The sequence below is a fragment of the Schistocerca gregaria genome, chromosome X (genome assembly GCF_023897955.1).
Source record: "Schistocerca gregaria isolate iqSchGreg1 chromosome X, iqSchGreg1.2, whole genome shotgun sequence".
Classification (NCBI taxonomy): Eukaryota; Metazoa; Arthropoda; class Insecta; order Orthoptera; family Acrididae; genus Schistocerca; species Schistocerca gregaria.
This window is the reverse complement of record NC_064931.1, coordinates 519,909,015-519,926,190: the sequence shown is the minus strand read 5'-3', so window position 1 is coordinate 519,926,190 and position 17,176 is coordinate 519,909,015. Positions and strand designations below refer to the sequence as shown.

General features: G+C 36.9%; 1 protein-coding gene across 2 annotated transcripts in view; it reads left to right on the top strand.

Moving 5' to 3' along the window:
• The window catches only part of LOC126297514 (protein capicua homolog), a 329,900-nt gene that overhangs the window by 255,098 nt on the left and 57,626 nt on the right, over positions 1 to 17,176 (top strand). For both annotated transcript variants that reach the window (XM_049988400.1, XM_049988401.1), the window contains 2 exons: positions 5,847 to 5,992; positions 15,395 to 15,505. In XM_049988400.1, coding sequence (XP_049844357.1) covers positions 5,847 to 5,992; positions 15,395 to 15,505 — 257 coding nt within the window. The remainder of the gene's footprint in view (positions 1 to 5,846; positions 5,993 to 15,394; positions 15,506 to 17,176) is intronic.

The following is a 17,176-nucleotide window of genomic DNA, read 5'->3' as shown; positions in this document are numbered from 1 at the left end:
TGTTCTCGGTGTTCCTTTTTTCGGTAGATTAACAATAGCTGTAATGTGAGTTGACCCAACTTGGTGTTTGTAATGTTGTCTGCTCATCTGCTGATAATTGTAACAGTACTCTTATCCTCCATTAGTGCTTTGAATGTTACACTTTGTTCAGATTATTAATTACTATTCCCCATGCTTTCTCCTGTTTGATACCACACATAAATTTCCTTCACCTGATTAATGTTAAATGATAAGTTTTCATATGTTAAAAGAGATTAAAGATAGATAATACATTAAAAGATAATTAATACATTAAAATGGATTAAAGATAATTCTGATTTTATGGTTCATTAATATTTAGCAACAATCAGGTAGTCATTACCAGTTTGCGGATTTTATAAAACCAACTTCCATACCAGAAGAACCAATTTCTCTATATTGTGATCACATATTAATAATTAGTTTTTTGTACTTATCATTCAGTTGTGCATGCAATCTTATGCAGCTCACCTCTGAAATCTCTCTCTCTCTCTCTCTCTCTCTCTCTCTCTCTCTCTCTCTCTCTCTCTCTCTCTCTCTCACACACACACACACACACACACACACACACACATATACATTTTTCTCTGTGGCCAACAGTTTACTATTCTTCAGCAACTCTTTGAAAAAAAAATCTTGGAAGTTAAAAGTAAACATTCACAAAATGTGAAATTAAATCTCAAAATAGCAGACCCCCTCATTCACACCAAATCATATCCTAAACTCCTAACAACTCTACACTTTTACAGACTTCATAAGAATGGAAGAAATGTGATGACAGCAAACATACAAAATTAATAAATAAACCTCTGTGATAATAGTAATATAAATAAAAAAATCTTAAATCAGCATATTATCATAGATTCTTGTAAAAAAAAACAGCAAAGTACATAATATAACCATTTAGCTCATTTGTTCACTTGAAAGCCGTTTCAAATGTGTTTACTAATATCCTAAGTAAATAAATGGTCATGTAATTACATGTGCATATTTGTTGCAAAAAATAATATGGAAATACCAAAATACCAAAACTAAACAGATAATTATTTAAATCGATCATGTTAAATATACACGAGACCTGGGGTTATTTACCTGGCCCATGCAATGAGAAATGTGTGAATTGCATGAAGAACTTAAGAATTTTGTGAAGTGACTTGACAGCTGTGCCATAGTTTCTAACATCGTGATAAACTTTAGTGTAGTGTTTCAATTTACCAAAGTGCCACCAAAGTTGCTCCTTCACCTTACCAACAGGAAATTTGTCTGCAAAATCATGGGTGTTCAACCACATTGTGATTTTAACACATTTCCTTTACAGTAGACAGTTTTACAAACAAACTCAAGCTGGAACCAAGGAGAGACCACTCTACCCATTGGTGGAGTTGGCTACCTGCTTCTTCCACTGTGTTGATGATTCATTTTTTATAAGGTCACAGGTGCTGGGCAGACAAAAAGAGTTCCTGAAACACCTGAACTGTAGGCATTCCAACATGAAGTTCACCTTTGAAAGAGCAGGGAGAGCAACAACCATTTTTAAATGTCCAAGTAAATTGAAATGGAGGTGATCCTCTCTGACGTAACATCTTCTATTGAATTGGATTCTGGTTTTCTCTTTCTTCGTCCTTATCTTCACTGACCATCTTAACTTCATCACAACCAAGTGAAGTGGCACACTGATAAAACACTGAATCCATTTTCAGGAAGACAGCGGCTAAATCTCTGTTGGCTCATCCCTATTTAGATTTCTTGTGATTTCTTTAAATTGATTAAGGCAAATCCTGACAAGGGGGCTATATGGCAATCGTATTTTCGCATTTTTTTATGTTTATGGTACATGAAATTCAGAACTCAAATATCAATTTCCCAAAGCAGTTCGATGCAACTCTCAAAAATTCTTGAGAAAATTGACCTTGAAGTTTTCCAAGCATATTAAATACTGTGAAGTAAGACAGATTTTTGGAGACACAGCTTGGCTCTGTGGTAGAATGCTCATCATAGATAATTAAGAATTTATATTTACTGTGAAAACTAAGTTTTTATGTTATATGTAATCAGAAATAATATGATGTGTATTTTTCATGAAAATAAAAATTATATGTGCTAATTATCATATATTTTGTGAAATTTATATTTAAATTACATAAGTATTCAAATGGAATGGAAAAAAAATAATGATTAAAATGAGACTCCCACTAGCTATCCAGCTATTACCATCCTTAAGCACTATGGAGTTTTTTCCATCTTTCATGGAAATTCCCATTGAACATGTGCCTTTGTTTAAAAATTTGCATCAGGGAAGAATCAAGCCCAGTCTACCCAAATGGCATGCGAGCATTCTATCATGAATCCACATTGCCTGTCAAGCAGTTGACTCTATTTTGGAGTATTAAAGACTCTCAGAAAAATTCAAAGTCGATTTTCTCGAGTATTTTTTTGATAGTTGTGTCCAACTGCTTTGGCCTATTGATATTTGAGTTCTGAATTTCACATACAACAAATATAAAAAATGACAAAAAATCTGATTGTCATGTGGTCTCTTTGTGAGACTGTTCCTTTAAACTGATATACTTTCTCATCCCCTTCCAAACCGAGCTTCTGCTCAATCTGTAATGATGATGATATTGCCAGGTAATTAAACTATCTTCCTTCCTTCCATAATTCCATCCAGTGGTGGGAATGTATGGAATTATTGTCCATTTTACTTTGTTCTCATCTCATCTTATTTCATTGAGGAAACAATGTAGCTGTGCTTTACTCTTAGATGTGTCATCTCTCCAAGACACATGGTTGTTCATGGTAGTATTATCCTCTCCACATGCCCGGTGTATACCCACCATGACTACATTCTTGCCTACTGTAAGGTTCAGTCTGTTCCCACAAGTCGTCTTATTAATATCTTAACCAATAATAACTACTATTGTACGCTTCTTTATTCTCTTCCGATTTTGTGTTGTCATACTGATCATTGTTTGAATGTCACAGACTACTTCCTCATGTAGTTGTTCCAAAGTCCTATATACTGTCTCCACTGGTGCCTTAACAACTTGTGCTATGCAGTCTTATGTATAATAGTACTCACTATAAGCTTTGAGTCAGTAATAAAAGTGTATGTGTTTCTCCTTCTTAAACTATGTGATCAAAAGTATCTGGATACACCCAAAAACATAATTTTTTCTTATTAGGGGCATTGTGCTGCCACCTACTGACAGGTACTTCATATCAGCGAACTCGGTAGTCATTAGACATCATGAGAGAGCAGAATGGGTCACTGCGATATTCAATGACTTTGAACGTGGTCAGGTGATTGGGTGTCACTTGTGTCATATGTCTGTACATGAAATTTCCATAGTGCTAAACATCCCTAGGTCCACCGTTTCCACTGTGATAGTGAAGTGGAAACGTAAAGGGACACATATAGCACAAAAGCGTACAGGTTGATCTCATCTGTTGATTGGCAGAGACCGTCGATGGTTGAAGAGGGTCATAATGTGTAATAGGCAGACGTCTATCCAGACCATCACACAGGATTTCCAAACTGCATCAGGATACACAGCAAGTACTATGACAGTTAGGTGGGAGATGAGAAAACTTGTATTTCATGGTTGAACGGCTGCTCATAAGCCACACATCATGCCGATAAATGCCAAATGATGCCTCGCTTGGTGTAAGAAGCCTAAACATAGGGCAATTGAACAGTGGAAAAATGTTGTGTGGAGTGATGAATCATGGTACACAGTGTGGCGGTCCGATTGTAGGGTATGGGTATGGTGAATGTCATCTGCCAGCATGTGTAGTGCCAATAGTAAAATTGAGAGGTGGTGGTGTTATGGTGTGGTTGTGTTTTTCATGGAGGGGGCTTGCACCCCTTGTTTTGCGTGGCTTTATCAGAGCACTGGCCTACATTGATTTTTTAAGCACCTTCTTGCTTACAACTGTTGAAGAGCAATTCGGGGATGGCAACTGCATCTTTCAACATGATCACGCACCTGTTCATAATGCACGGCCTGTGGCAGAGTGGTTACACTACAATAACATCCTCGTAATGGACTGACCTGCACAGATTCCTGACCTGGATCCTATAGAACATCTTTTGGATGTTTTGGGATGCCGCCTTCATGCCAGGCCTCACCAATCGACATTGATAACTCTCCTCAGTGCAGCACTCCATGAAGAATGGGCTGTCATTTCCCAAGAAACCTTCCAACGTCTGATTGAACATATGCCTGTGAGAGTGCAAGCTGTCATCGAGGCTAAGGGTGGACTAACACCATATTGAATTGCAGCATCACCGATGGAGGGCACAATGAACTGGTAACTCATTTTCAGCCAAGTTTCTGTATACTTTTGATCACATAGTGTATGTTGCAGAAAATCACAAGGAGTACCATCACTCCAACATCAGCTCACTCCATTTATTAACAATTGCTTTTTCATGTTCTTCCTCTTCTACAGTTAATACTGCTTTAAAAATCCCACTTTGAGATTATTTATTGTATCCTGAAGCCTGCTTATTCCTTCCACAGATTAAAAATGATATTAATGTCTTCCTCTCAGCAACTGAGTGAAAAAAATGTTATAAAATTCTGATATAAGCATGACCAGCCTGATGACTGACCTTCTGTTCAAATTTACAGTAATTAACATTAGTTCTGTTTTAACTCCATTTGGTTCCGTTGTAAAATCATCAAAAGTTCTGGGTTTTAGTCTTGGGCTGCTGCTGCAGTTTTCCACAATTTGGATTCGGTCTTCAGGAACTTGCCTCGAACTACTCCGATCAGAGAGTATGGTTCATGCCAGATTGAATGTTTGGTTATCACATTTTTCTAAAAAGTGTTATTCTCCCACTTATCTACCATTTAGTAAACAACTTGCCCATATGTCAATCTTTTGGCGCTCCCTTTCCCTCGCCTTCTCAGTGGTCCCACGTTGTCTTCCATGTTGAGTCAAGCCTGCATACCACTAACTGGTTGTGCCTTCCCTGCTTGCACCATTATATTAACTGTTAGTTTATTTGTTTTGCTGTACCACTTATGAATTCAATCAGCCTATCATACTTTAAAAATATGGGAAGTTCTTTGATTTTAATGCACCTCAAACCTTGACTCTTTACCATAATGTTACTGTTACCCTCTACTATTACTTTTTGTGTTACTCACTGTTAAGGCTATGAATTGCAATTCCTCCGTGCCTCTTTCCTTATAACTGGTGCATGTGTGCAACTGTCTGAATCGTCAGGCCAAGAAATGAACCAGCTTGCCTATGGCACAGTAGTCATAAAAACAGAACAACTGGGGTTATTGCAACAAAAGTCCATCAGAAAATCCATGGGACAACCAAAGTGGAATACTTTATCTGGAAACATAACACAAAATGAAAAACTCTAGAGTAAAATAATATTTTTACTTTTTGTTTCACTTTTTACTTGGGTATACAGTGTTTTTTCTGCCAATTTTTTTATCAGGGATTAAATAAAATAAGAATTTCAAAGTATGAGTGTACGGCAACTGATATGGGTACAAATAAGCACAAAGAACATTTTCTCTCATTTTTGGAGTCAGTATTTTCTTATAATTCAGCTTTCTGCCATTGTTTCTGAATGACTTTGCTCCTAAAACTATAAAATTGCTAAATGCAACAAGTATAGTGCAAGTTATGCACCCCAATTAAGTTTGTGAAAATTTTTACTGTCGACACACGTCAAGCCAAGTTGAGTCTGAATCCAAACATCTGCAATTACTGCAGATTGTGACAATAAAATATGGAAATTAACAAACTATTTGCATTTTAGAATTATTTAGAGTTTTTCCTTATATTCCATTAATTTGCAGGGTTCTGGAAACAGTGAACTTTCAGAAGAAATTTTCATCACTACCAGAGTTCAATCCTCAAGAATGTCAGTCACCGAGTGCAATTTCAGTACCATCAAGTCCCCGCACTTTTGTTCAAAGTTACCGGAAGAAGCAGCGTCAATCAGGTATGAGTCGAAGCAGAAGTACATCATATGATAAACTAAAATTATGTTAAATATCAATTGCTTATTTCTTTGAACCAGTTGAAAGATTAATTGCAGCTACTATGTTATTTCTGGGAAACCTTTATAGTCAAGTATTTCTGGTGTAATTGCCGTGTGTGTGTGTGTGTGTGTGTGTGTGTGTGTGTGTGTGTGTGTGTGTGTGTGTGTGTGTGTGTGTGAGACGGGGGGGGGGGGGGGGGGGGGTTTACAGAAACGATTAGGTGAGTATATATACATCTTATGATAATCTTTAACATACATCTGAGTTTAACACTTCAGAGACCGTCCACTTGGGAGAATATTGAGCTGAGAAAACCAGCCATGTATACCATTATTTAAATCTTTACTGGCACTTGTGTAATTGATGTATCTCTTCAAGAGTAATACATACTAAAAAAAGGCCAAGCTTCAAGATTTATTTTTCATGTTTACTTTAGTTCTTTGATAGATCACAAAGTTTAAACTAATGATAACAGGAAATATAATTATCCTTCCAGGAAAAGTGCAAAGTGAGTTACATTGCAATTTATTCCTCTTGAGCTTCCAAAATTTATTCGTCACATAACAAACGTGACCTATTTTTAGCAGAATTACATAAAACCTTCAAAACCTAATGAGTACGCATGCGAAATTATTTCAGTGCTATCGTATCGGCTCAGCCATACACATCAGCAGTTTTTGCATTCACTAATGTTTTTTCCATTCTAGAAAATTGATAATAAAAGGCAGCACCATGCAAGGGGCAGATTGTGACACATTCATAGATTGTTCTCATATAAAATGAGTCAAGTTTTCGAGAAATAGGTGGATTGTGTGTCGAGAAAATTGCAGCCAGACCTACACTTAGACACAGTATTTTCAATACAAAGCTGTGGACCAAGCTATGCTCAGGCTAGGTCTCCAAGGTGTTGAAAAAAAAAAGACCCAAAAGCAGATACTAATTTTCATCTCAGCTGTGCTGAAACTTCAATGTTTATTATTTTACATATTTGTTAACTCCTGTAATCCAATTTAACTTAGAAATACTGTGTGGTTTGTTAGAAAATGGTGAAGATCACTACTTGTTGTTTCCGCATAACCAGTATTGACTTAACCATATCACCATCAGATTTGTTCGGCATCACTATAGTCTGTTGGTAAACTCATGAGCGAGTGGTGCTCTTGGTGGAGGTAGTGACTTTTACCAGTAGGACACTGTAACTGCACTACAAGTGCACCAAAAATCATGATTCTGTTTGTGTGATTTTAGTTACCAATGTCTGTCAGTTCAGTCTGTACATTTACTGATGTACTTAGTTATTCAGATATGATGGATAAGTGTACTACATCTCAAGAAAATACGCACAATACAAAGAAGAGATATTTGCAGTGTGAAGAGCATTCGGTCGTCTCTAACATAACTGCAGCATGTATCAAAGAGTGTACACAATAAGAGCCAGTCCCAGTGCTGCAGTTTCAACAAAATTCAGCGTTGCCACAATATAATGCGTTAGAAAGGAATGTGAAAATAAACCATATGGTTTGTTGGCATCGCCAACAAAGGGGACTAAGAAGGAAACCTGTTGTTATCAACATCTTTACAAAATTGGTAATCCAACAGACAATTGATGACTTCTACACAAATCAAGTAATAGTGCCAACATTATGCAAATTACTTATTACTGTAAAATCAGTAGTTTATTTTCCTTGACACAGAGATGTTTTAAACTGTGTGAAGTGGAATTTATCTTGAGGAGATCTGTAAGTAAAAGAAAGGAAAGGAAGGAAGATTAGGGTTTAATATAAGCAGAAGTAAGATTCTGGTATAGAGAACTGATATAATTGACTGGTGATACAAATGGTTGATACAAGTAAGGAAATCAAAAGAGCAAGACAGAAAGTTATTTTGATGAAACTTTGGTGGATCATTTTGATTTGTGACAAGAACACTGGATGCACTATACTGTTCTTATCAAATAAATAGTGACCTTCATATATATTACTCCGATTCCCTTTCGCTCATCCTGGTTTTTGTTTTCCCAAATTTCCTTAAATCACTCAAGGAAAATGGAGATGGTTTCTGTTGAAAGAGTATGGCCAATTTCCTTCACTATCCTTCCTTCAGTTTGAGCTTGGACTCCCATGTGTAACGCGCTCTTAGTTGACGGGGCGTTAAACCCTAATCTTCCTTCCTTCCTATTTCAGATTATTTTCTGGGTGTTGAAAGGCTAAAGCCCAATGAAGAAGATTACTTCACCTTGGCTGTATTGGAAGTTTCTCATTCAAGATACATTTGGGGAAGCAGTTGTAAAATTCTCTTTAAGTAAGGAAAAATAACCTTAGATAAATTTTGATTCTTGTGCAAGTAGGTGGCTCTAACTGTGTAGTTGTGGGATGTAGATTAATCCAGATCTTCCAACAAAAAAATAATTTGCATATATCTGTGCTTGGCGTAACCTATTTTTATCATTGAAATAAGCCATTTCTGTAACAACAAGTACCTAATTCTGTCAAAATAAAATAACAGTACCTATTAATATTAATGCTACTTCCACATTAAAGATCAAAAGTGGGAGTGAACACAAGCAAGTACAAATTCACAAATAATGCACTGTGGGTTCACTGGTGTGCACCATCATTAAGTTATACGTGCAAATAAGCATTTACAGTAGAAGAAACAGAAGGAATGCTGTGAAAAAATGAGCATCAAAGCATATTCTGTGTATCTTTTTTTTGGCATGAATTTTATGGTAAAGTTGCTTAACTTACATTCCGTACTAGTTGTATATATAGTCATGAAAGAGAAATAGGCATAGGACAGAAAGAATTTAGGTGTCTCAGTGTGAATGTAAATGTGAAATGCATAGAGATAGTGCACTTGACATTGAATTGCCTTAGCATTAGTCCAAAACTCTGCGCATATGTTCGTAGACACTTTTTGCGGCTTCTCAGTACAGTGTAGGAGGAAATTTAAAAGCAGAACATTAATTACTGATGGCCAGCATAACCTGAAAAAAGGCTAGCATTTATGACCTGGTTATTAGCAAGGAGACATTTACATTAATGATAATTTTGTATTTCAGTAGTTGCTTTATATCGAATACTTTCTGGAGTCTACAGTAACAATGTACAGCACTTGAAGAATAATATTCAAGTGTGTCTAAAGAAGATAGAGCCAATAAAATATGATCAGTGAAATGTGAAATATATGTAAGATCTGTCACATAGATTACTGTGCTATATTGTTTGTTTGGAGACAGTTAGTGTGATCCCATGTAAACCATTTTCATTTATCATCAGAAATATCTAATGTAGCAGTGAAACATGAGCTATGTAATTACAAATACCATAAACATAAGCAATGATAATGATAACTCTTTCACATATTTTTAATTTGAATCAGCATAATAGATACCGTACTAGTTTACTTTCAAGGAAATTTATGGTTTTTCTTCTTTTTTAATAACAAGAATAATGAAGCTTGTGCTTATTCAGTCTATTGCTTATTCAGTTCATTCCCACTCAATGCAAGAATCTAATGAATTTTTCATTTTTATCACATCTCTAGGAGAACCAGTGACTGCTTCGTCAGTTTTCTACCAATCATAATTCTTTTCCTTTGTCACTTGTGCTGTGAATCTCTTAAATCCCAGAAACATGTATGGTATCTATATTATATTCTTCTATCAGCAACTTTACATTACCTTTGAACCACTCCGTTGCACATGCAGCTCGTGTCAGCAACAATAAAGGTACACAAGATAAGAGATGAAATTCTTGTGTACTGCAAGCACCAAAGTGGAGAGGATGCAAACTTCCTGTCATGTTTCTTGAAAAATTGACAACTAGCAGAACACCACAAACGAACGACTGTGAATGTAAACCAAATGTGACCAGATACCATTCGTGCACATGCTACTATTGTTTACACCTGAGAGAATTCTCATTCACTGTTCCATGTTCACTTTTGTTCACTTCAGTGTAAAGGAGACTTCAGGATCACCCTGAGTATAGGACACTATTAATTCAGTTCAAGCAAAATGTACACCTTATTAGTACCACACAGATAATGTTAAACATTCTATTTAAAAGTGTTCATAAATGAAATGATTTTGTTGCCATGTATTTGCTACAAATTTATGTGAATCATTGAATGTCAGTACTTTCTGATATTTTTCATTCATTTAAATAAAAGAGATTGCTTTGTATTTAAATGTTTGACAACAGTTATAGTAGCAATAACTTAGGAATAGGGTGCAGAAAATTGTATTAATGTCGGAGTACATATTTTAATGCCAAGAGCAAGTATATTCTCTGATTTCAAAAAAAATATTTCACAATCTTTCAGAGAACCTAGCAGTAAACAGTCTTCAACATTCCAGAATAATCGCCTTTTGTTCTCTTCCAGCCATGTGAATTTATCATCAGTTTGTGAGTCTGCGTGGTCCCAAAAAATGGCCCATATTTGACTATCCTCACTATTTCTGTAAGAGTTGATGAGTGGACTCAGTAACTTTGAATCACCACTTTTAAATCCAATGAGTATGATTATTTATGTGGTATTAATAATAAAGTGTAAATAATGTTTAATCTGTATTGGTAGGGTCCTACATTAAGATTGTTCCTAATTGGCATTGTCTCTTCATTGTGTGCAATAACTCATGTTCCTGACGAAGATAAGGCCTTCCGGTTGAGTGCATACAAATCAGTTCAATAGGCAGGAGGTCAAGTTCACTACTGGACACTAAAATAGCAACACCTTGAAGGCAGCATGCAACAAATGTCAAATTCACATAATGTGTGCTACATGCTCAGATAAGCAAGTTATTAACATTTCAGTGTAACCACAAGAAGTACTGTGGAGTATCATAATTAACATTCTGTATATAAGGCAATAATATCAGCAGGTTTGTCATTCAGAAATCCCGCTTGAGTATTAGTTGCTTATGCGAAGGTCATGTTCTGCCTTGTGTAAATAGGAGAAATGTCTACCAGCATCTGTCAGAATGCGGCGGCACGGTCATGGTGTATCAAGACTGCAATATGTTGTTGTGCAATATTGCTGCTTATGCTCATCAGGATCCAAAAACTGTAATTTGAATATGGTATCAATGGTTTCAGGGGAGGCCGTACATAATTCCACGTGGGATCTCTGTGGCCCAATACAACTAGTGCCTGAAAGGTCAGGCATATACATATTTGCCTCAGCCAGCATCTGATGTGCGTAATCACCTCTAGTTCCATTTGAACAACAGGCATTACGTTTCAGATGTGTTAAGGCTGGTGGCTGTGCACTTTCTTTGAGATCTCAGTGACTGTCAAAATAGTGGAAGACTGCATGTTAACCATGCATCCTGACTCACCTTGATACAGATGGTGTTTAACTGTTGTGTTGGCCACCATGTTTCCCACATCTCTCACCTCTTGAAAATTTTCATAATGTTTTGCTAAGAGACTGGCATATGACCATTCATCAACCACTCTAATGGGTAAACTCTGGCACGGATTTGAAGCATTGAGTTGATGTACCTGTATGTGTCATCTAAGCTCAGTTCGACTTGGTGCCAACCCAAGATAGAGCCATTGTTGCTGCTGGAGTTGGCAGCAAGATTTTGTTAACAGCCTGACAATTCATAGAAGAATGAAAATATTTTTCCATTTGCTCAATCCTGTTATGTGGGCTCTTTTGCTTTGTTCAGTAAAATTGCTGGTGGTCCAGTTTTACTTATGTCAGATATTGTGGTTACTGAAAACATAATTTCACAATTTTAAAGATGATGATGATTATAATAATAATAATAATAATAATAATAATAATAATAATAATAATAATAATAATTCCATCTAAAGGTAGCAGATAATTTAGCCTGGAGCAACTGATCGGTCATTTCCCATAGTTGTCTCTACTTACTGTGAAAAAACAAAATTTGTCACGTATTTGTACAGTTTGCCTCCAAATTTGCCACAGGTATGGGAAAAAGCAACAAGAATGAATATATTGTTGTTAAGAATATGATTTAACACTCTGTCTTGTTTGTTACTGTCACACATCTAATAAAGCTTCAAACATTTAAAGCCATTCCTAAACTTGTGGTTTAACTTACAATCAATAACAGAACCATAAACAAGACAAAATTTTAAGTAATTTCGGCATAAAAACTTTGAAACTTAGATGCTTCACGTTGTTTTATTGCCATACTGACATCTGACAGATGCCCATCTTCAGCTGCAGCTTACATTTACTGTGGGGGTGGATTTTTTTTTTTAAAACACATGCCATAGACATTCGTTGACAATGTTGGTGTAATTATCCATTTATATAACAGTAATCAGCATATAAATTTCGATGATGTGATGTATAACGTGATATTTTTCAGTATTTGTAAGTTATAGAGCACCACACGTACAAGATATCTTGTTTGATACATTGTGTAATGCATTTACACCTTGCTGGTGTTCCAGTTTGTGAGAATTGCTCTATGTCTTGACAACTCGCAGTGTGAACATATTCCATATGATTTATTACATTAGTATATGGATAGTTTAGTCTGACAATTTGTATTCATTATATTCAACATTACTTTTCATATAGTGTCACGTAGTTGGTGGATTTTTTCGTCCTGGAGAAAACTGGGAAAAACCCGGGAAATTTATAGAATTCTGTGAATTTATCATTGTCTAGTTACCAGTTAAATTTTAGCGAATTTGACTGGTAATAACCAATACTCTGACGAAGGATATTACTGTATCCTGCTTCTGCAGAATAATACTGCAGCAACAAAACATGAACGAGAGGGGGGGGGGGGGGGGGGGGAACCAAAATAAAACTTAAGTTGCAAAGGAAATGCCCCATATACAACAACAAAACACAGTGCTCATACAAGTGTCTGCCAACCAAAGTGTGTCAAAGGCTTTAGGAAGAATATGTAGTGCTTCCTAACAACAAATTGCCTCCAGTGAGTTTGACGTGACAGCTGTTTTTACATTAGGTTCATTTGAGCAGTTGCAGGCGAGTTCTTGCGCATGCGCAGTTGAGTCGCGTCTGAGTAGTACCTTCTCCCGCTTCTGGCTACAGAAGTGTGGCTGGATGCCACTATCTAGTATTGTTCTGGTTCGGAAATATTGTAGATCCAGGGCTGATGCACAGAGCAGTCTGAGTTGTAGTGGGGAGGTGGGTAGTCTCCATGTGACCTGTGTTTACGTTTACTGATTTTGCTGTTTCCTCTTCGTTTATTGCTCTCACATTAAATGAAAGCAAAATGAATTTCTGTGGCCAGGGGCTACCAAATGAATTTAAATACGTTTGCATAATTACAGAAGGCTAAAATATGTTGTTAGTTTCAGGTTTTATGTCCACCTTTCTGATAGTCAAGAATTAATCGCCTTCCAGAACAATGAAGTTATTTTTGTCAGTTTGCTAAAGAGATTTGGCTTTTATTAGTCTTTTGCACCAAGGCAGTCAATTTATTTGAAACAAAGTGTTTAATTTCACACTGTTGGCTAGTTTCAACTATTCGCTGCATTTCAAGTGCACGTTTTCCATCTTCTAGCTCATATGGCATTATGCCATAATAAATAACCAAACATGAGATAATGCAGTACTGCTACTCAAGAAAATTTACATTTGAATCTGGATATACGATTGTGCACTTTAAGGCGAATTATGCATTTTAGTATGGTTCACGAAATTCCAATGCTCATGAAGTATCCTTTGGTGTCTTGTTTCTTTTATGACATAATGCAAGATCTTTTAATGTTTTACATGTATGAACATGCGGGCTTCCTGCATCGTCGTAGCTGCGCAGGCGCAATGACACCTGTTATCTGGCGCTCTCTGGCAACAGCTGAAACAAACCAATTTCTAGCAGGTCACAAGAAAATATTGTGAATGGTGATTTGAAAAGTATTACTTTCAAAATAAATTTCCTTTTTTCGGAGGATGAACTATGTGGGAGAATGTATGATGAATTTCTTAAATCACAGAGTGTTTGACTCTCATTTAAAAATCAACTCTTTGAGGAAGACCATCTAGAAGAATTTTGAGCCCAGAAGATCAGACATTTACATCGTTATTAAAAATTTTACTGGCACATTTGTGTGATGTATCTTAAAGTGTAACGCGTGCAAAAAGATCAGCATTATATGTGCAAGCTTGGCTTCTCTTGCAGCTTTTTAATCTTTGTGACCAATATTATTTCTGAAAGCTTTGTTTTTCTTGTAGCAACACTATGTATATTAATTTAAACCATTAACTTTTCTTTTTTGTGTGTTCGTGCTACTTAAGAGTGACCTTGCTATTGGCTGACTACATCCCGTGTCCTATGCTGTCATCAGCTGGCGAGATCACGTGACGTGACTAATGACTGGCTTACAAAAGCGCGTGGCAATCTCGATTTCATTGCTTCAGAAAGTAACATGCAGTGTTGGGTGGAATTCGAATTTATACCTCTGTAACACGAAAAAAATGCAGTGTACATGTTGCTGCACATTAAAGATCTGTTCAAAACATGATTTTTTTTTTCCTCCCCTGGGTTTCGTTTGTAAAGTACCGGCAAATTGTATGTCTGTGTAAAAAAACCATAAACATTCTAAGGATTGGTAAGTTTTACAGCAGCGAGGAAAAGTACACTGTCACTTAACACGGAAAAAGTGTATTTTCACCCGGGGGAAAGTGTATTTTCAACTGGGAAATCCGGGAAAAATCCGGTTTTTTTTTTTTTTTTTCCGTCCATGTATACACCCTGGCAGTACAATCTCTTTGTAGTGGGTTTTTTCCTATACATACATATAAGAAATTGTATATAAGATGTTATAGTAAGAGACCACGTACATGACTCATTGTAATACCTATTGCCTGTACATACTCTAGGCAGAGATGATTGACAGTCATGCATGGAACTGGTCAAGTAAACAAAGTTTTAATAAATAAAAGGAAAGTATATACACTTTTGTCAACTTTTACATGTAAAATATGACCTTAGTTAAATACTTTTAGTTACTTGTCTTCTTCATAGGTATATTTGGGCTTTCGAAAGCAGCAGGTTTTTAAAAATTCACTGGTTACAAGTGATTATAATTTTACTTACATATAAAATACCTTAAATACTATTTTTCAATAACAACAATTTTCTTTGTAAATCTGTGTTTTATAACATGAGCCTCAGAAAACCCTGTTCCACCCTTTCCTTTCTACTACCCATATCCATGTCAGGACCTGTGTGCCATCATCTGTGGGTTGTATTTTATATCTCCAAAAATATGGCACAGATTTGACTGTTTTTCAAAGATACAAATTTAACCAATAGAACTTTAATATGTGTGCCTACTTTTGATGTGGTGATTCTGTCATTATGCTAAGGGTAAATTACATTATATTTATTTCAGCTGCGGAGGATGATGGTGACTCTGACAGTGTGATCTCAGCAACTCCAAAATCAGCAAAGCTAACAGGTGGCACATTTTTTGGACCAGATTTCAATCCAGATGCATTCAGAGGTAAGTATCATATTTAAAATCTGTTCATATTTTATCTTATAGTTCTTCTGGTAGAGGAATAACTTTTGACAGAAGTTTTAAACTTGTCTGCATTTGTGTTCAAAGAGCCAGCAAAATTGTGGTCCTTAGTACAACAGAATGATTTTACACTAACTCTTTCTATCCAGTCCCTCTTCTAGCCAAAGATATTTAACTGTTGATCCACATCCACATAAAGCATAATTGTCACATATTAGTTTTAGATTGTTATTTCTGTTATGCTGTCACACTGGCTAAGCAAAGCCATGAAAGATCTGCACTATCCTCCTTTACTTAGGTCTGTTAAATGTCCTACACAAATGAATAATTCTCAAGAATTGTTTTAATGGAGTTCTGTAAGTGACCTTATCGATGTAACAGTTTCAGGGGGTTGGACAAAAATATGGGAACACCACAAGAAATGCGTGCTTGAACATAAATGTAAATGCTAGCCAAGCCTGCAGATGGCACCATTCTGTTTGACCATTGCACCTATGCAATGTCCACAATATGTTGCAAGTGTTGGTTGTATTCAGGCAGTATTCTGTGTGATTGTGACTGCACTATGTCTCAGATTAGTGAATTTGAATGTGGGCAAATTGTTAGTGGTCTTGTGGTTGTTGTTCCGTCAAGGGAGCCAAAGTACACTACTGGCCATTAAAATTGCTACACCACGAAGATGACGTGCTACAGACGCGAAATTTAACCGACAGGAAGAAGATGCTGTGATATTCAAATGATTAGCTTTTCAGAGCATTCACACAAGGTTGGCATCGGTGGTGACACCTACAGCGTGCAGACATGAGGAAAGTTTCCAACCGATTTCTCATATACAAACAGCAGTTGACCGGCGTTGCCTGGTGAAACATTGTGATGCCTCGTGTAAGGAGGAGAAATGTGTACCATCACGTTTCTGACTTTGATAAAGGTCGGATTGTAGCCTATCGCGATTGCGGTTTATCGTATCTTGACATTGCTGCTCACGTTGATCGAGATCCAATGACTGTTAGCAGTATATGAAATCGGTGGATTCAGGAGGGTAATACGGAATGCCGTGCTGGATCCCAACGGCCTCGTATTACTAGCAATCGAGATGACAGGCATCTTATCTGCATGGCTGTAACGGATCGTGCAGCCACATCTCGATCCCTGAGTCGGCATATAGGACGTCTGCAAGACGACAACCATATGCACGAACAGTTCTATGATGATTGCAGCAGCATGGGCTATCAGCTCAGAGACCATGGCTGCGGTTACCCTTGGCGCTGCATCACAGACAGGAGCGCCTGCGATGGTGTACTCAACAACATACCTGGGTGCACGAATTGCAAAACGTCATTTTTTCGGATGAATCCAGGTTCTGTTTACAGCATCATGATGGTTGCATCCATGTTTCACCACATCGCGGTGAACACACATTGGAAGCGTGTATTTGTCATCACCATACTGGCGTATCACCAGGCGTGATGGTATGGGGTGCCATTGGTTACATGTCTCGGTCACCTCTTGTTCACATTGACGGCACTTTGAACAGTGGACATTACATTTTAAATGTGTTACGACCCATGGCTCTACCCTTCATTCAATCCCTGCGAAACCCTACATTTCAGCAGGATAATACACGAGCGCATGTTGCAGGTCCTGTACGGGCCT